General features: G+C 46.1%; 1 protein-coding gene across 2 annotated transcripts in view; it reads left to right on the forward strand.

Moving 5' to 3' along the window:
* The first annotated feature begins 9,577 nt into the window (after positions 1-9,577).
* Positions 9,578-21,016, forward strand: part of LYSMD2 (LysM domain containing 2) — a 33,313-nt gene continuing 21,874 nt past the window's right edge. Inside the window, exon 1 of one of the 2 annotated variants that reach the window (XM_088472774.1) lies at positions 9,578-10,000. In XM_088472774.1, the coding sequence (XP_088328900.1) occupies positions 9,761-10,000 (240 nt within the window). In that variant the 5' untranslated portion in view covers positions 9,578-9,760. The remainder of the gene's footprint in view (positions 10,001-21,016) is intronic. The other variant, XM_088472773.1, reaches the window with a different exon arrangement.

Genomic DNA, 21,016 nt, shown 5'->3' on the forward strand with positions numbered 1-21,016 from the left:
GTAAATTACATTGACATCTACTTTTTTCTATATAATCCACTCTTGGAAAGACCCAGTATATCTCTACACATAAGATGCAATCAATAGTCTCAAGGTCTGGTGTATATATATATAGCCGATTTGGAGGGGTCCACTATACAAGAAAGCAAAATATGGATTTATGTAAATTAGTATAGTTTCTGGATTCCCCAACTGCTAAATATGCTCTCAGTAAGACACGTTATGCTATTAGCTTCTTCTTCACTCTAAAGTCTTGTTGTAATATACTTGTACTTCCCCAACTCTTTTCTTAATTACTGCATATATAAATCAATATCCCCTTTTATGGAGATTCTTTCAATGCCTGCTGTGTGGTGGGGTTCTTGGTATGCTGCAGTCCATCTAACCTCTATAATTTAGTGCTGCTCAATGAACTCCAGACCACCGCTGTCCTTGCTCTGCTAATTGCCATGACATGAAGACAAGGACCACCTTTTGTCTTGACAATTTCCTTCTATGCTGCTATCTTTCCTGAACTTATATCCTGGGACAGCTCTACTATGGCATATCTGTCACTCCTCTGGTTGCCCATGTTTACACTTCTGCCTCACCTGGCTGAGAACTCTGGTCTCCCCTTCGGACAGCTGATGTACACCTCCTTGTAGCAGCTGATCAGCTGCCTGACAGTAGTCTGTGACTAGCTGTTCAATATTACATCTGCTCAATGGAACTTGCAGGCAGCTGAAGGAGACCCACTGACAGCATCACACTGGCATCCCTCTTCTGACTCCCATTCACCAGCTCTGGCATACAGTAGCCCCATCAGCCGCCTCTTCTGATGGGTGTCGCGCTGCTGCCACTAGCATCACAACTCCTGCTGTGACATTCTCCCTCTAATGCTCCACTCCCCTGTGCCTGGCAACTACCTCTTATCTGCTGCTGACAGCTGTTATATACCTCACTACAACAGGATCCCCTTTTCCTGAGAGGAACCAAACCACTCCCAGACATATCACTCCGCCCCTTTTTGTACAGTGCATGTGTATCCCATACACTGAAGCATATTTTGAGCTTAAGAAGGTATTAATACATATTATACACAAGTTATATAAGTGTACATTCATTTATACACAAGTCACCTCAATAAACAATATAGATAAATAAATTAACATATATCTGTATATATAGTTTTACCTCACAACTTGTACATACAATAAATATATATTTTATATTTTACCTCAATAGGGTTACATCAATAACACTGTTGCTGCTACCAAGTGAGGATGCTGACTGTAACAGAGCAAGTGAGCTTATCAGACCCCATGTTAGACTCTATAAATGTTGTTGCACCAGTATTTATTAATGTTCCTGAAGGCCAGCACCAACCTACTTTTACATTATGTGGTTGCCATATACTGTGTTACACTGAATAGTCTTTAGTGTCTATACAGAGTGCAATAACATGGCCCTAAAAATTGTAACATGTCAGTGGAAGATGCAACCTCTTTCAGAAAGCCTTGCACCTAAAATAATGATATAAAAAATAAATAAAAATAAATATGACACTCGTATATCAGCCTGGCATGGATTATTTTAAAGGAATTTTTTTTTTTTTAAAGCTATGAAAAATTTTAGGTAGTGGGGTATATTTACTAAATAGCAACCAATCACATTATAGCTATTGTCTTCTAGAATGTGCTAGATAAATGTTAAGTAGAATCTGATTGGTTGCTATGGGCAACATCTCCACTTCTAAAAACCTGCACTTTAGTAAACATACCCCAGTCTTTCTGCTTCTATCGTTACTAACAGTGTTATTTCATTATGTAACCTATTTAACTCACCACTCAACATAAGTGGTCTAATAGCTGTTTCTGCATGTTTTACACAATTTTAAGTATTCCTGCTATTTACCAAAATCTGAACGCAGGAGATATGACATATATCTCCCCCATCCAGCTAAATAATGCAGGATACTGCCATCACCATTATTCTCAATAGGGACTGCAGAATTAGGGCCTGATTCAGAGATGTATGCTAACCTGATGGTTAGCGCACATCCCCGATGATAAGTGTTCTGCGCTTGTGCAGAACCTGTTTTGCCCATGAGCAGAATGGGTCCTGCAATACAGCACAGAGGGCCTGATTCAGACCTGGTCGCAAGGGCACGCAGGCGGCGGGAAAACTGACTGGCGGGTTTCATACAGCACCTAGAGATAGGAAGGTACTAGGAGGGGCAGGCCCCTGCTCACCCTTGCGGTGAAGAGGTGAGCGAGAACAGCTTTGTGGCGCCCGTCAGGCCAGCTGCGCCTGACGCAGGGTTAAGGAACGGATCAGTAAATATGAATGGAATTCAATTATGATATGGTGGTTAATTAATGAGGATGAAGCAGTTAATGATTATAAAGAGGTGTTGAAGGGTTGTTATAAATGAATCTGAAGGAATTGTTTTAATTAATGATGAAGTGGACGATATTGTGGCAGTTACAAATATGTTTGTTTTATTGTGGTCAATTTAATGCTCTCTGTATTGTACGAGGGCTGATTGAAAAGGAATGAGACAGACTCTGTTTTTCTGTCCCATAGGTAGATGTGGCAACGCTATGCTGGTTATTGTGAAGTTCATACATCGATGTGTCTGAACCTGTGGTTGGACTGCCGTAGTCTTCTTTGTTTGGTCACAGCAAGTGGAAGATCTTCGTACGTTTTGTCATGACAGATGAGGAAGACGTGTCTGAGATTACGTCAGAGCTGTGTTATTGAATTTTGTGTTAAACTTGGAAAAAGCGGAAATAAAACTCATGAAATGTTATGGCAAGCATACGGTGGAGAAACAATTACCCGTGCTGCAGTATTTCGGTGGTGGAAGCACTTCCAGCATGCTATTAAGCGAGTGACTGATGAAGCACGTTCTGGGAGACCATCCACCGCGGTTAAAGATCTCAACATTGCCAAACCTGCGGAGATGTTGCAAAATTACAGATTATGGCCCTCATTCAGAGCCGTACGCTCTGAGCAGAGCGCACGCTCTGAATGAGGGCCGCCCTCCATGAAAATGGAGCGTCCTTCTGGACGCTCGTATAGCTGTGGGTCACCACCCACAGCCTATACGAGCGTGCATTTTGATGGCCACGATGGTCTTGACCATCGCGACCATCGAAACTGCGAGCCGGAGCCTGCGGTTGAGGTTTTCAACCGCAAGCTCCGGAGTGATTTTGGCTCTATCAGAGCCAAAATCACTCCCACTGACATCACTAGTGATGTCAGTGGGCCGGCTTCTGACGGGAGGCGTTCCCGTAGGAACGCCCCCGTCAGGGAGGCACGCCCCCGGCACGCCCACCAAAGGGGGCGTGCTGTCAATCAACATCGACAGCACGCCCCCTTTGATCAGACACAACGAGCGAAGGACTTTCCTTCGCTCGTCGCGTCTGGCACATGCGCACGACGGAGCACCCTCCGTCGTGCGCATGCTCAGTGAAGAACATCGACCCACTTGCGAGCGGACAGCCGCTCGCGAGTGGGTCTGAATCAGGCCCTATCTTTTTTACGCAAATTTTTGGCTTCACATGGCATCTCATTTGAACAGGTTTAGCATATTGTGACAAAGGAACTGAGATGTATCGTGTGTGTGCCAGGTGGGTACTCAGAAATCTCACAGAAGAGCAGATACGACGACAAGTTGAATTGTGCAATAACACAGGGCCCGATTCAGACCCGGACGCTAAGCCACGATCGCTCGCTATGGGTGATTGTCGCCCATCTGCGCATGCGTATGCATCGTAGTGCGCGTGCACGAACCAGTCACTGCAATCGGGAACCGTGCGCTCATAGCACAAAGACTGAGCGCTACTATGAGCGACAGATAGTGCCGTTTGTGGGTGGTAACAGGGGAAGGTGCTTTTGAACGAGGAAGTCGTGTCTGGGCGTTAAAACTGAGTTTTATGGGTGTGCATAATTAGCATGGAAGCGTCATTGTACACGTCACTTGGTTGTATTTCAGCCTGCAGTGATCACAGTGCTTGCGGTGGGGTAGGGTCTATCGCAAGCGCTGCATGCAGCTCTGATGGTTCTCGATGGTTCTGATTAATCATACACTTCCTGGAGATGAAGTGTGCTAAGTAAGAAAAGTGGGTGTCTTTATACCGGCGTGCGCTCACTCTGCCGTCGCTCTCTAAGACATAGAGGGCATCCTTACACCAGACAGTGCGATCGCGGAATTTGCATACCCAGCCCCTTTTGGATGCGAACGATGGTGGCTTAGCATCCGGTCTCAATCTACCCCACAGTTCGAATGTCGGAGAATGTACTCGATTTCCTGACATCAATTGTGACGTGTGACGAATCGTGGATTTGTCATTATGATCCCGAATCCAAACAACAGTCCAGTGTATGAAAACACGCAAATTCACCTCCGTCCAAAATATTCTGCGTGATTCCTTCGGTGTGTAATGTCATGGTTCTGCAGTTCTTTGATGTGCACGGTATGATCCTACGGCACTGGGTTCCCCATGGACAGACAATTAATGGTAACTTCTATGCAAACGTCCTGAAAACACATTTGCATGGAGCCATGAGGAAGAAAAGACCATACTTGCTGAAACAGTGGTTTTTGCTCCAAGACAAAGCCTGACCATATGTAACTGCTGTTGCATTGTAAGCACTGACTGAAATTAATGGGACAATACTGTTACACTCTCCATATAGCCCGGACTTAGCGCCCTGTGATTTCTGGGCATTCCCAACCCTGAACAACAACTGCACGGAAAGAAGTTCTCAACAGATGATGAAGTGAAAAATACCACAGCTGCAACACAAAAAGTGATGTCACAAAACCGTCTACTGCACGTCTTTGGGGTAAATTTACTAAGCTGACGATTTCTATTCCATGTCAATCTCGGATGACATCGTCCGGATTCATGTGTTTCATTTTTGTAACAGGTTACTGAATTTACTAAGCTGCCAAGTTCCTGTAATTCGTGTTGTTCAATGGTGTAATCATTAGTTGTCATTTGTATTATTCATTTCTATTTAGCATTCGGTTTTGACTAACACGAACAAACAGATGAATGGATGGAACAGGGAGATCCATGATACATGCATCTGTGTCTAAAATAAACACAGATGCATGCACGGATCAGGGAGATCTGTGATACATGCATCTGTGTGTAAATAAATAAACACAGAAGTACAGACAGCATCAGTGAGATCCGTCTGTGCTTCAGTGTTTAAAGAAAATTAAAACCAGTGTAAAAAATAAAAGTAAATGGCGTGCTGTTGCCCCCCCCCCTAATAAAGGGGCCCCCCTCACCAGGGCACCCCAGGCCTAGGTCCTATCCCCGGCACCCCTGGCCGGTGGGTGCTGTGTTGATAGTGTAGTGTGGTGTAAAAAAATAGATGAGATCATATTGTCTTTTGCTGTGGAACTACAAGTACCAGCATGCGGGGCATTACAGGCCCACTGGTACCTGTAGTTCCACAGCAAAAATATGAAAAAAAACCCACAGAACACACACACCGTGATCGTAATAAAACATACATGCACACACCGCCCTTTTTATTTTTTACACTGGTTTTATTTTTTTCTTAAACACAGAAGCACAGACAGATCTCTCTGTGTTTATTTAATTACACACATATGCATATATCACGGATCTCTCTGATCCGTGCATGCATCTGTGTAGGTTGAGATGTGAAACTCGAATGTAAAATGGTGTTCTATTTCAGATTTCTATTTGGGTTCAGTTTCTGTGTCTTTTACGGCCGATTTGCACTATATTTCGGCCGTTAAAACAAATACGAATCCTTAGTAAATTTCCAGGTCCTATTGATGTCTATGGCAAAAGGCTGCTGAGTTATACCAATGGTCTACGTGTCCGAAAACATGTTACTGTCCGAGTTACAGGTATTGTCGGCAGAGTTTTAGACATCAAATGGAGCAAAGTCGGCAGAGTTTAGCCTTTAGTAGCCTGTAGTATACATTTAATGGACGAATTTGCCCGATTCGATGTCAGTCGAGCTTAGTAAATTTACCCCTTTGAATCATTGTTGAAACGCTGCCAAAAATGTACTGAAGGTGAGGGACGGTACTTTGAAAAATAAAAATGTTCAGATCTTGTGGACACATCTGATTCTGAATAAACAAATCTCATTAATTTTTAATCAGCCCTTGTATGTATGTCACACGGATGCTCAATGTATTGTATTGCTGTCACTAGGAAGCGCTATATCCTTTATGGTATCACTAGGATATTCTATGTCTTGTTTGGAGGTGACTAGGATGATCTATGTCTTGTACGGTGGTCCCTAGAATGCTCTCTGTATTGTATATCCACAACTAATACTAGCCAAACTTTATGCAAGCAAGATACAGTGGCGTAAATTCATCCCAGACGCCCGGAGGCAAGTTATAATTTGGTGCCCCCCCTGTCACAGCCGCGGACACTGTAATGTAGCAATTTGCATGAAGACAGGCTATAGATAGACGAAGACAGCAGCTGATGGTCTGACATGGAGCTCTCCACTAGTGTATGATGGTTTCTCAGGTGCCGTGAAGGGCCATGATGTTATAAGGTACATAGTTACAGCCCTAAGTGGGGTAAATGTTGTGGACAATGGAAGAGGTGCCCCCTTCAGAGCTGGAGCCTGGCGGCAGGCGCCTCCATTGTCTCCCATAGTTCTGCCCCAGGCAAGATACCTGCTTTGTCTTGTAATACTTTTTGCATAGGGTTAATGGTGTGCTAATCCTGCCTACTTTTGTTTTGGCCCCATTTACAGTTAATTTTGTCCAGATATAGGAGGTCACTTTAAAAAAAATATATATTGAAAAAGTGTCTAGGGTTACTTTTAATTCCCTTATCAGCCCCTGGTTTCAGACTTTGCCTCATGGTGGTCAAGGTGTGTCATGTGGTCCATGATCAGACTTTACCTCCTGTTATGCCAGCCTTCTGTTTTTCCTTAGTTACCATGCTCTGCTTTTTAATAAGCATTGGTGGGAGCAGGGAATGGGCTTGCCTTTCACTCAAAACACCCATTAGTGCCACATTATAGCAATAGTACCAAGGTTTGCCTACCCCTGTACTCAGGCCCGCCAAGAGCAGCACCGGGCTCCTGTAAAAAAGGGGACAAGGCCTCATTGTGGTAGGTGTGGCCACGTCCCCTTAGGATTTTAAAAAAAAGTTTTGCAGCACCGCTTTGCGGCACTGCGCGCTGGTGAGGGGGGTGCAGTGAGCCCCCTCAGCCCGACACATAACCAGTGGGGGTCACGATCAGCTTGATCGCCCCCCCCCACAGGTATAGGAAACTGCTGTGGCTGCTTCTTAGCAGCCACGAGCAGTCCCCCAGTGCAGCCCAGCACACAGCAGCGTGTGCTGGGCTGCTGTGATGTAAGAGGAGGGGGGAGCAGTGCCGGACCCGGGCCCCCGCCGGCAACCTCCAGCAAGCCCAAACCCGGGTAATTAGTACCCGCCCCCCCTCCCCCATAGGCGCCCCTGCCTGTACTATGTAGTGTAATGTGAAATTATATTTTGGGATAAGGGGGCATATTGACTATGAGAGGCTATATAGTTATATACAGTACTAGCTTTGTTGTGGCATTTGAGTTTGAGGTTATATGGAAGTATATAGGCTGTACATTGCCATAAAGACTATCTGGAGGAATCATAGGATATATGCAAAAAATATTTACATTTCAACATATATCCTTTTCATTGAGCTTTCCTAACTAAAACCAGATGATGTCTATTCCTGATCATTTCAACTATAGCATGTATGCTACGTATTCCCCTCTATGCTACAGCAAACATGACTTTATTCACATACAGATATATTGATATTTTTATTGCTAATAGCATGCTAACATTTTAGCTGAATGCTTTGGGGTTAGTCAAGAGATGACGTTGGGAGGAGGCAATGGTGTGCTGAGAGACGACATGGTGGGGAGGTAATGGTGTGGCTGAGAGACGACGTGGGGAGGCAATGGTGTGCTGAGAGATGACGTGATGGGGAGGTAATGGTGTGCTGAGAGACAACGCAGGGGGGAAGGTGATGTTGTGGCCGAGAGACGATGTGGGGAGGAGGCAATGGTGTGCTGAGAGACGACATGGTGGGGAGGTAATGGTGTGCCGAGAGACAATGCAGGAGGGAGGTGATGGTGTGCTGAGAGACGACGCAGGGGGGGCAGGTGATGGTGTGACTGAGAGACGACTCGGAAGGGAGATGATGGTGTGTCGAGAGATGACGCAGGGGGGGAGGTGATGGTGTGCTGAGACGACACAGGGGGGGAGGTGATGGTATGACTGATGACACAGCAGGGGAAGTGATGGTGTGCTGAGAGATGACGCACACCATCACCACCAATTGTGACATCATACAGAGAGGAGGCGTGGTCTGTACCAGGCCCGTGAATAATGTTATATGTATAAAAATGGCTCTTGGCAGAAAAAAGGTTCCCCACCCCTGTTCTAGATGATGTGACCCTGAATAGTGAATACCGACTGAAGACGCTGTCTTCCCAGGGAGGATACATTTCTTCAGAGGTTCCACATTATGAGCAACCACCATATAGGTAAGTTGCATATGGAATAGAAAGGAATTTTCCTAAAGTGATGAGAAATGGATGGCGTGTCATGTTGGCATGCCCCATTTTCAGTGGCCATGCCCATTTCTTGCTGCACACCATCGGCGGGCAAATATAGATATGAACACAAAAAGGTCCTAGCTCCTCTAAAGACATTGCAACTGGCATGTTTCCAAACATTCCCATTACAGAGAAGGGATTACAACACGAGACCACTGCCTTAGCCACAACGCTTTAAGCGGGCACACCGTCTGACAGTAAGGTGACGTAGGCAGAGACGGCTTTACACCTGTTGACTACATACTCAGAGGGATCAAATTCTTTAAAGCCCCTGAAGACGTCTGACGGAGTCACAGGTGTTGGTAGCAGACCATTATCCGGTAGATCATCACCACTTGCGGGTTCAACATCCCGGTAAAAAGAACATTTATTTACTTATTTTTTCCTTTTTTATACCACATGGCCATGAGGGACACTTGTTAAAATTCCTACTGCAGGAAATCCTTATATTTGTCTTGGGCAATTGTATAATTTATCAATTCTAATATCATCTATTGCCACAAGACTCTAATAAGCTGTTTAAACTGGCGGCGCGCCATTCTTCAACGTGCCCTGGGCTCCAAAGACCCTAGTTACGCCTCAGGGTTGTGGCTACTGTCGCAAATGGAGGGACTGCAGCAGAGATATCTTCTGTGATCCCTCTATAATGCATCTGGGGGATACTAAAGGGAATTCCCCAAAACCGGGTGTTTTTATAGGTAATATGCTGCAAATATTTAATGATAACTAGGCTCCTAAAGAAAAATAAGTGTAGCAGGTCTGAACTGTATGTTTATATTCCTATAGGCATCCCAGTTATTTTCTACTAATCTTATTTCAATAACATTGTCTAAATTGAAAGGTCATTAGAGGTCAATAAGACGATGCACAGTAAATACAAGGAAGGGAGAGAGGAGTAGCATGCACGGAGTCCCCGGATGGAGAAGTTTATTTACAAAAACATCAGATAACATAAAATAGGAAAGGAGACATGACAGGATGGGTGACAGCCAGGGGAGGCTGCAGACTACACACCCGACCAGCTTCCCCTCCCCTCACCGCGTCGCTCCGGTCACCCCGGCGCCACCTAGCGGCTCGTGTGGGATGTCAGTGGGAGAGCCAGTGCATGTTGTGCCCGTTACCGCCGGTGCGTCTACTCCGTAGAAGATGGCGGAACTGTCTCCGGTGCTGCAGCCGCACAGGGATGGGGGGAGCCGGCTCGGCTACGCCATGTTCCCCGGGGAGTGCGAGTCTGACGCCGAGCTGTCCCTGAGCCTGGCCCGGACCAAGACCCGTTCGTACGGCAGCACAGCCAGCGTGACCGCCCCCTGGGCTGAGAGGTTAATTGAGCACCCGGTCAGCCCCTGCGACACTCTGCAGGGCATCGCTCTCAAATACGGGGTGACGGTAAGGAGAGGCTGGGCCTTTGTAGAATAGATACGGGGCCGTGGGCCTGCATCAGGCAGAGAGGGATCTCTGGGGGCTGTGTGCGCGGTGCTCCCATCCTGCAGCCTGGGAATATGTGTGTACTGTATATGGCGTCATGGCTGGCAGCATCCTGCGGTGTCTGACTGGCAGTGATCAGAAGAGAAGGATGCTCTCTATCTATCCATCCATCCAGGACAAATTAGCCATTAGGTGTTGGAGGCAACCTACTAACCTAGGCCCTTTTATGTCCTACAGGGCCCACCATCCATAGGCTGCATCAGGTGTGTGATAACCTTTGATGGGTCCACTATCGATGGTGCCAGTGGTGTTTCACATCGGTTGGTGTGCACGTTGATCTAAATAAGTAGGAGATGGGACACCCAGACAATGGGCCAATCAGGTGCAATGCAGTCTGCAATGCAGTCGGCGTCAGGGGACGGAGTTAAGGGCCTGATTCACTACCGAACGCAACTGCGAATGCAGTAGCGATTATGCACGCAGTTCAACTGTGATAGTATGCTAATTCATTGCGATCGCTATGCTGCCCCAGCACTACACAAGGACGCCCACCTTACCTTACATACATCTGTAAGGCTGCGCAGGGCATCGCAGTGGATAATTTATGCATGCCCCTGCAACAGTGTTCAAACACACTGGCACGCTTGCGTTTTGATAACCACCACCTCTTTGCCACTCACAAATGGCACTCCCTGTCAATCACTCTGCGATGGGTCTGTGTAGTCACTGCGATCGCAGTCCCGATCGCAGTGGTTGGTTCACGCACTGCGATGCATGCAACAATCGTCCGATTGCGTGCCTATTAGCAACTGCGTTCCTTGCTGAATCAGGCCCTAAGTTCTGAACCCCCCTGCGCTGGGTAGGAACGAAAAAAATAGCTCCCTCGCTGCCATTGATGGTGAAGAACCATCAGTGGCCTTCTGTAATATCGGAGTAACCTGTGTATAGTGACCAGTACGTGATACAGGTGTGATCTATGTATCAGTTGAGTCCTGTGTATAGTGCTCAGTGCCTGATTCAGAGCCGGACGCTCTGACAGAGCGCTCGCTCTGAATCAGGGCCGGTCATTTTTTTTTTTTTTTTTTTTAGAACGGCCCCCTGGCCGCTCGCATAGCTGTGGGTGACCGCCCACAGCTATAGCGAGCGGCCAGGAAGATGGTCGCAATGGTCAAGACCATCGCGACCATCGGGCTTGCGATGAGACCCTTGTGGTAGGGTCTCGTGGCCGCAAGCCCCAGAGAGATTTCGGCTCTAACGGAGCTGAAATCTCTCCCACTGACATCACTCGTGATGTCAGTGGGGCCGCCCCCAAACGGAGGCGTTCACATGGGAACGCCTCCGTTTGGGCAGCCACCCCCCCCCCCCCTCGGCCCACCCACCAAAGGGGGCATGCTGTCACTTAACATCGACAGCACGCCCCCTTTGGTGCGAGACCTGGAGCGACGGTTTGCTCGTCGCTATCCGGGTCTCACGCATGCAGTCCCCTCCTCTCTGACAGCGTAGTAGATTCTGGCTTGGTGACAGAATTTACATGCACATGCGCAGGACTTCGGGAAAATGGCTCTCGCGCCTTATTGCTGGGGACATGTCTAATGTGCAAGTCACCAGGAAAAGGGCCACCGCCATTTTTTCTGTGATTTCTGCTGTTCTGCAGCACTGCCCGGCGCTGCAGAGCAGTACTATGGAGAGTTAAGTATAGCTATATATGGGTGCACCCATTATAAATACATCATTGCCTCATGGAATCTTAATAAGGTTTTGTCAAAGGTATTAGGTCAGAATGTTAACATTCATCATATCAGCATGGACATAAGGTCGACAAGCAAAATGTCAACATGGCTAAAATGTTAACATTTAACAAATTTTTGTGTTATTGTTAGGGTTACCCTAAAATATGCAAAATAACTATAGGGTCAATCCAATTAGGTGTTATGTGCAAGTTGCTATTTTCTCTTCAAATTCATATAGCGTACTCATTTTGCAATCCAATTAGCAACTCGCACTGAACCAGTCAGTCAATTCGCAATCTTCCATTCTCACCTCCTTGAGGGTGAGAGATGGAAAGGAAACTCTTTATTTTAAGGTTAAAATATCGTGACACCGAGCTGAACCCCTTGGACACCCCACCTACTGATTAATTAGGCAATTGGAAGTTTCAAATGAGCTTAATGATTTTAATCATTTTATTTTTTTACATATTTCAAAGTGCTCTGAAAGCAACCCAAAATCAAATTTTTTTCCTCTGCATTTTTCGTTTAATTCTTTTGAGATTAAATTAAAAAGTTTTGCTTTTTATTATTTTTTTTGCATTTTTATTATAAAAAAGCACAAATCAGCAATTTGACACAATTTAAAAACCGACAGTACTTTCCTAATGCACACAAACAGCTTTCTATACGGTCTTGCTAAAGAAAGTATACATTTTGGGGGGTCCAGGAAGTCTCCCCATTTTTTCATGCACATGTCTCACATCACATTTGGCAGTCAATCCGCAAACCTCTGCTGCGAGTACCACAAGTAGGCATTTTTATTTGTATTGGAGAATTCTTTGGCGCGTGCAATTTGCACCTAATTGTATTGACCCATACATTCTAGTGTGGACATGTTAAATGTTTATATTATGAGCATGTTGACGTGTGAATGACATATTCCTTGTCGACATTTAGAACCTGTCTGTATTCTAGTTTTGACATTCTGAATGTCAACTTCTCATATTACACCCCCTCCAACCTGTTGCACTCTAACCTGACAAGAAACCAGAGACTGCCAGTACTGTAAAAATAAATCCAAGACCATATGGAACTAGGGCCCTCATTCAGAGCCGTACGCTCTGAGCAGAGCGCACGCTCTGAATGAGGGCCGGCCTCTATGAAAATGGAGCGTCCTTCTGGACGCTCGTATAGCTGTGGGTCACCACCCACAGGCTATACGAGCGTGCAGTTTGATGGCCGCGATGGTCGAGACCATCGCGACCATCGAATTTGCGAGCCGGAGCCTGCGGTTGAGGTTTTCAACCGCAAGCTCTGGAGTGATTTTGGCTCTATCAGAGCCAAAATCACTCCCACTGACATCACTAGTGATGTCAGTGGGCCGGCTTCTGACAGGAGGCGTTCCCGTGGGAACGCCCCCGTCAGGGAGGCACGCCCCCGGCACGCCTACCAAAGGGGGCGTGCTGTCAATCAACATTGACAGCACGCCCCCTTTGATCGGACACAACGAGCGAAGGACTTTCCTTCGCTCGTCGCGTCTGGCGCATGCGCACGACGGAGCTCCCTCCGTCGTGCGCATGCTCAGTCCAGAACATCGACCCACTTGCGAGCGGACAGCCGCTCGCGAGTGGGTCTGAATCAGGCCCTAGGAGCTACTATATCTGAAGTGTAAAACTAATGACAGCCGACAACGAATTTATATATGCAGCCAACAGATAACATCCATTCCCTGTGAACCAAAAAGGCGGGTCGCATGTATCCGTAAGAAACCCTTTTCCCGGCTAGACTAGACTAATATTCAGTTCACAAATCGGAGTGGGCCACAGTTTTCAACGATACATAGCATGCATTCTGGTTGTGCTAGAAAACATAAATTTTATATATATAGCAAGCAAAGAAGAATGGCGGCACTCCACGACCGGCAGTAAAGTAAAAATATTTTAATAAGCGTTCCAACGTTTCGGGTCAATGCCCTTCGTCTGGGATACCGGTATCCCAGACGAAGGGCATTGGCTCGAAACGTTGGAACGCTTATTCAAATATTTGACTTTACTGCCAGTCGTGGAGTGCCGCCATTCTTCTTTGCTTGCTGTACAGGACCCGGTGGTTCATGGAGGGCACCCACGCTTTCATCTATATCACCTGAGTGAGTGTCGGGATTACTATATATATATATATATATATATATATATATATATATAATTTAAATCTACCATCTTTTCCTATAGCGGTTGATGGTAGAGGGTGCTATATACAAATGAGGAGACCGTTTGAAAAGCATTTTAACGGTAGGCATGACATGATGCAATTTAATGGCTTCTGAATCTGTCACATGATCTCTGGAACTGACATGCCGGCTGTTGAAAAAAATTAATTGGTGACTGAGCGCTCTCCATATGATCATAGAACCCCCAAATAGGGTACCCATTACACGTTGCGAAGTAACGAAACATTGCGCGTGCCGTACACACTGCACAATCCGGTGTACATCATGGCAGATGGGACGATGCGATGAACGACTGTCGTGCATGTGCAATCATGTGTACACACGGCACGATCCATACAATATATTGTTCGGATCCGTGTAAGAACGATATATTGTACAATTGTTTGTATTGTGTGTACCCATCATTACTCCTAATTATAATATTATCTCCATTTATAGCAAAATGGCCCTTACCCCCCAGACCTGGAGACCTCACATGGGGCCTGATTCAGACCCGCTAGCAAGCGAGTTGATGGCCGGGCAGTGCGCACGCGCCCCGAAGCGAGCGAGAAATCACTCGCTCTGGCGCTCGCATCCAAAAGGAGCAGCTGTCAATGTTGATCGACAGCTTGCCCTGTTTGGTAGGCGGGACGGGGGGGGGATGGCTGGTCAAACGGAGGCATTCCCGAAGGAACGCCTGCCCTTTGGGGTAGAGGCTCTATTAGAGCCAGAAGCTCACTGGGGCTTGCTGGAACGAGACCCTACCACAAGGGTCTTGTCGCAAGCCCGATGGTCGCGACCATCACCTGGCCACTCGCAAAAGCTGTGGGTGGTCACCCACAGCTATGCGAGCGGCCAGGAGGCCGTTTAAAAAAAAAAAAAAAAAAAAAAAAGGCCGCTTTTTGCGAGCGGCTCTGAATCAGGCCCTTGGCCCATATCTCTGCAGTAAAGCTCTATGGCAAAGCTATAGCTTGAGTATAATAACTTGTTTTGGCTACAGAAAAAGTTTAAAAAAACAAACAAATGAACCTGTATTAAGATTATGCCAGTGATCCTGCCTATTACTATTGCGGGTTGAGTAGGATGTCCCCGCGGTGACCATCCCGATTGTCAAAATACTGACAGCAGAATCCCAACGGTCAAAATGCAGACTAATTTTAGTGAGTATTCTAACCCTAACTGCCCCCTTTGGCAGCCTAACCCTAATCACCCCTTACAGCAGCCTAACCCTAACCCCTCTCTTTGTGCCTAACCCTAATACTCACCGTCAGGATTTTGACCGTCTGGAGTTTGCTGCCGGTATTGTGACCGCCGGGATGATCACCACCAGGATCCTGTAGGATGCTTTGTAGGTAACTTTTTTTTCCATTTCTTACACTGGTCTTATATTCTAAGCAGTTAGTAGCAGATAGTAAAGATACTGCTATGCTGTGTTCCTTATCCCGTAGTTATCTTACCTAGTCTGCCTGTCGTAGAGTTGTGTAATCACTCCTAAGGTGTGTACACACTAGACGATATCTTGAGCGATTTGGCAGATTCCGAACGACCAATCATTCAAATCGTGTAGTGTGTACCCACTATCACAATGCCGATTTGCGCTCCCGTGGGTCGTTCCGCTGCATCCTCAGATCTTTTGTACATACAGAAATACCTGAGGATGTCACTAGCAATGCCATGGCCCCCGCTATACCGTCCTAATACTGATGTGGGCAATTTCCGGATGGAATTCTTGGACTAATTGGCGCAGCTAAGGTTGAAATTTGTTTGCCTTATCCTAAACTACAGTAGTATATAAGCTACAAATACTAGTTTTCTTGGTACTTCCAATAAGAGAGATTTGTTCCAATAGGAGATACTTACTAGTTGTTTTGCAAACACAATATATTTGTATAAGGTGGATGTCCTCTGGGAGGAGTTACTGTATGGACTGCGCAACATTTCGTACAGTAATTGACTCAGGAGACACCACCTTAGTGCCAATGTGACCAGATGACCTCACTCGCAACCTGATCACTGATTAGTTTCGATCCCCACTGGATCTTGGGGCATCAGGGATTTCCTCTTGCCGTTAGTAATCACCTGTTATTGACTCTGCCCACTCTGCAGTGGGCGTGTAACATTACTGCCACCACCAAACTTCTACCATCGGCATTTGGAAACACTTACGTACACCCAGGTTCCTACCGCTGGCACCTGGAACCGCTTCTGCGTATGCGTCGACGAGCTGTGGCCACACCACCTGATTGGTGTTGGCTGATCCCTCACAATGGACCAGGCACGGTAGCTGTAAGAGGGCTTGAGCTTGGAGACACTGGGGTCAATGCAGAACAGCCGGAGAACGGAGTAACGTTTGGCGCAATTCTGTTGTCGCAGGATTCAGATGTAGTTGTTTGTAAAGGCAAGATTTTTATTGCTCAAATAGTCTTAAAAAAAAGCTCTTCCCCTCAGCTTAAGGAGGGTCAGCATACAGATGTTTCATACCCAAACCAGGCTTGCAGGCCTTCTTTTATGTCACTCCAATACACATTACCACAGGGGGTAAGTCCGCCCTGTGATTTTTACCCAATCAAATTAAGTGCATGTGCCTTGCATGCCCAAGGCATGCTCACCTTTAACATTGTCCCCTATGGACAGTGGGGAGTGGTCATTCCTCTGTGCCTGAGCCCACCCGCAGAGCTCAGCGACGCCCAGGCTCCATCAGGTCTGGAATTAAAAAAAATCTTCCCTCCAAAACTTAACTTCCAGGAATCTGCTAAGGGACCAAGCCTGCCACCTCTAACCTGAATCTGAGCTGCAGAGGTGGGCACCCAAGGCCCTCAGGGAGGGTTTCCTGGTCACGGAGGGGAAGCTCTTTGGAGCTCCCTCAAAACAATTAGCTGGCTGCATTATGCAGCCTTTCCTCTACCTTCTCATGCCACTTTCAGGCATGAGGCTAAAGAGCAAGGCTTTTAATTCCCATAGGAGAGAGGCTGCGTGACCCAGCAGCCCAACGAGAGCTCCAGATCCCCCTGGACCTCCAGGGAAAAAGGTAAGCGCATTTTACCTCTAAATATATTTAAAACACTTTACATTGTACAAATATATACAATGAGCCTGTGCCCTGCAACAGGGTTTACATGCTGCAGTTCGGGAGCTGGTGTCCCGTCACAGTGCGGCACATAGCTTTTTTTAAACACATTTATATATCTTATTGATCACTGTATTTTTAAATATGCTGGTGCTTTTATACACTCTGTGCGCTGGGCTTCCCTAGCCCTGCAGTGGTGGGACACTGGGAGCCAAGCTCCCAGTCCCCAGTGTGAGGTACTCAGCACTTCCGTCTGGTTAGTGCTGGGGCTCTCCCCACCCACCCCCGACCCTCTCAGCACTGGGACATACCAGGAGCTGGTCTTCCTGGTCCCCCAGCACTACGGGCTTCTACATCAGAGTTCTAGCTTTGCAGTGTATCGGGAGTTAAACCACTAAGTGCCCGCAGCTGCCAGAGCTAGTCTGGGCTGCATCTAGCCCTCCTTAACACTGGGGGTACAGGGAGCTGGCTCTCCCTGCCCCCGTGCGTGCGGCCAGTCTACCTGGGGCACCGGCAGCTACCTCCCCCAACCCCCTTCTGCCATGCTACACTGGGAGCTGGTTGTCCCTGTCTCCAGCGGGTGGCCACTCAGCCCTGCATTTCCAGACAAGAGTCTCCGCTGCAGGCTCCCAGTCCCCAGCGTGGACCACTCAGTGGCTCCTTACATCCTGTCCCCTGGTGTAGTGCACCAGGTGTTAGCACCATTGCCGCAGCCACCGGAGGAGGTCCATGCCGCGGAAGACAATACATTTAAAATTGCAATCTTACACACCTGGCGCCTAGCGCCGGTAACATATTGCAAAATATTTCACCTAGCGCCTATAACTTTTTAAAGATGGATTCACAGCACGGGTAAACCCCTTAAGTGCCGCTGCGGCCATTTTACCCACGTGTGGCCAGTCTCCGGCCACAGCCACTAAAAGGCAAGTTAATCGTGCAGGCCACAAGTGGGAAGGCACTGGTTAATGTACAATTTGCTAGGATGGTTCATAATGATGGTTGAGGTGTGGAATGACCCGATGCAGGTGGTGTTGGCAGTAACACAGATGCACTAAGAGAGAATGCAAGGGAGCTGTTAGTGGCAGCGCTGAAGAATGTAACAACGTAGAGCTTGGTCGAGGATCAAATACTGATGCCCATAAGTGATCAGAATACCAGTGGAACTTAATGGCAATCTGAAGAAAACTCTGGGAGGTGTATTGAAGTAAGCATCTTGCGTAGTAGGTAGGTTCAGCCCAGACAACCCTGCAGTAAGGGATGGTACCGAGCTTTAACCTGAGTCAGGTTGGAATGAGAATTTGGGCTCAAAATTTGGATAGGCTGATCCCAAGGGATTTGTGACATCTTGCAAGAATGGAGTGTAAGGGGATTCCCCCCCAAAAAAAACATCTCTCTCTATTTTGCTACTAATCCAAGTCCCTGCACCACAGACTTTCATGTTACAACACTCTGGACAGATTTCTTTAAGTAAAGTAGGTAATTTATTTCATATACCTAATGTTGTTCAATAATATTATGTGGACTTTGTATATATCACTTTGCAGCAGCGGTTTACTTGCTTTTTAAGCTTAACTCTCATTATGGGGATCCATCCGGTCAATATACTGACAGTCGCAATGCCGACGATTAGAATGCCGGTGCCAGCATCTCGGAGGTAAGTTCTGGGGTTAGGCACTAGGTGGGAGGTTAGGTTTAGGCATCAGGGATGGAGGCGTAGGGAGAGGGGGAGGGTGTACAGTGAATGAGTCTTATTTTCTCTAATGCTTTTTGTTTAGTTTCTTTGAATTGATCTTGTGGGTGTACTACAGATGCAACAGCACATGAGCAAGGCTATTAGTATCCAGTTTCAGCTATTATATCCCTTTAGCTGACACAACCTAGAGCTGGGTGGAGTGTATACTTGTGTTTATTAGCCATCTATAAAAGTGTGGATAACTCCGCCTATACTGAAAATCAGACCGTATAATAAGTTGCAGGCTACTGTTCATTTTCTATGAGCAATCCAATATGTGCCAGAACACTGTACAGCGAGACGAGTGCTGTCCTTTCTGTGTCAGACCTGCTGTTCATTTCATTGTGCACCCGGGTGTAGAAATAGTCACATTTCATCTTGACTGCCGTAAATCTGTTTCCCTTTGGTGCTAGATAAAAATAAGAGCATGGGCTTGTTACTGATCATCCCAGCATCTGAAATAGACAACAAGGGAGGCTTCACTGTACTAAAAAGAAAGTCTTCATCCACAGGAGCATGCAGGCTCACGTCTTATCAGACAATATAGTTATCAGCAAACACACTATTCTATGGTCTCAAAAGAAGGATAGTTTGGGGGAAAAAAAACCCTTGTCCCTCTTTCCTTTCAAAGGATGGTGGTGTGCATCTATAATATACATGAGCAGATTAACAAATCCCGACAATGATCTATCTGCAGTGTCAAAGAATCTCCATTTTATTCCTGATAATAAGTCTAAGCAATACAGTTTAATATTAAAGTATCCGTTTCATCCTGTGGAAATATTTGCTCAGAAGGATATTAAAGAAAATGTGTTGATGTTAGCTTAGTTATGAGATGAATACCAGTACATGTCCTCTGCACACTTTACAATATTAATCATATTAGAAATAAATAATTTTAAAACCATCTGATAAATGTGCCTGGCTTGTGATCATGGACAGTCTTATTGCTTTGAAGAATACAAGCGGTAATTATACGACTGTCACTTTCATAATTTTGCCAAGCAATCCATTTTTTGTGCTCAATGGAAAATTTACAGCATTGAGGAATATTTTGATGAAAGGGTTATTGCTACTGGTATAGCAGGTTTGTTGACGAAGGGACATCCTATCAATCTGATTTTTACCACAGTACCATAATAACCCCGTTTCCCCTGGAGTATTCATTTCTTAGTTATCCTCTCTAAAAATCCCATGACCCTATGAATATAAATACTAAATCATTCTAATGGAGCGTACACACGGTCAGATTTGTCAGATGAACGATTAAGCGATTTGAACGATTTTACCAAAGTTTTGAACGATTGAACGATTTTTGACTGCATTAAAATGAATGGAATCGTCCAAGTCTGACTGCAAACCCATCAGATGTCAGATATCGTTATCTGACAAACGGGAACGCGCATCGTTGATCGTCCATCGTTCAGGCATGTCAGATATGAACGATTTTCCTTCAGATATGAACGACTGAACGATTTTTAAATCGTTATCGTTCATATCTGAAGGAAAAATCTGATCGTGTGTACGCACCATTACTTGATTTCTGCAATGTTTGAGAAATATTTAATACCCTTTGACTCATGATTAAATGGGAATGGACAATAGTGGTGGGTATGTATGTGTAAGATAGATATATATATATAAAATTCTCGTTTCCATTGGTTCTTAAATTCTGCATTAACCTGAGTTACAATTTACTATATATATCATACCGTATATCCTGACCATACTTACATTAACCTTCTGGACACAAGGTTCCTTTTATGGGTCTAATGGTTTTTAATGGGTCTATCAAATACTGAACTTTATGCCAGAGGTTCCCAAACGCAGTCCTCAAGGATCCCCAACAGTTCAGGTTTTAGAGAGATCCATGGTTGAGCACAGGTGAATTAATTAGTACCCCAGTCAATTTGTTTAACACCTGTGCTCAACCATGGATATCTCTAAAGCCTGAACTGTTGGGGAGCCTTGAGGACCGCGTTTGGGAAACTCTGCTTTATGCAGAGCCTGTGGATTGAGAACATAGTAAATTACTTCTAAGTTTCCATGCCAAAATGATCACCTCAGTTACCATTATTTACCATTCTTTAAACTTACTATACAGATACATCTGCAGATCGAGTGATCTGCAGATGATGGTCATTCATACACACTGAACGGCCATCATCTGCTTCTGGCCGCGGGTCCCGGAGGCCGTGGGGCGGGGGCATGTCTGCCCCCCACCCAGCGGCCTCTGCTGCATGTGTATAGGCAGTCGGCAGAC

This window comes from Taudactylus pleione, unplaced genomic scaffold (assembly GCF_031769625.1).
Source record: "Taudactylus pleione unplaced genomic scaffold, aTauple2 ptg000129l, whole genome shotgun sequence".
NCBI classification, from domain to species: Eukaryota; Metazoa; Chordata; class Amphibia; order Anura; family Myobatrachidae; genus Taudactylus; species Taudactylus pleione.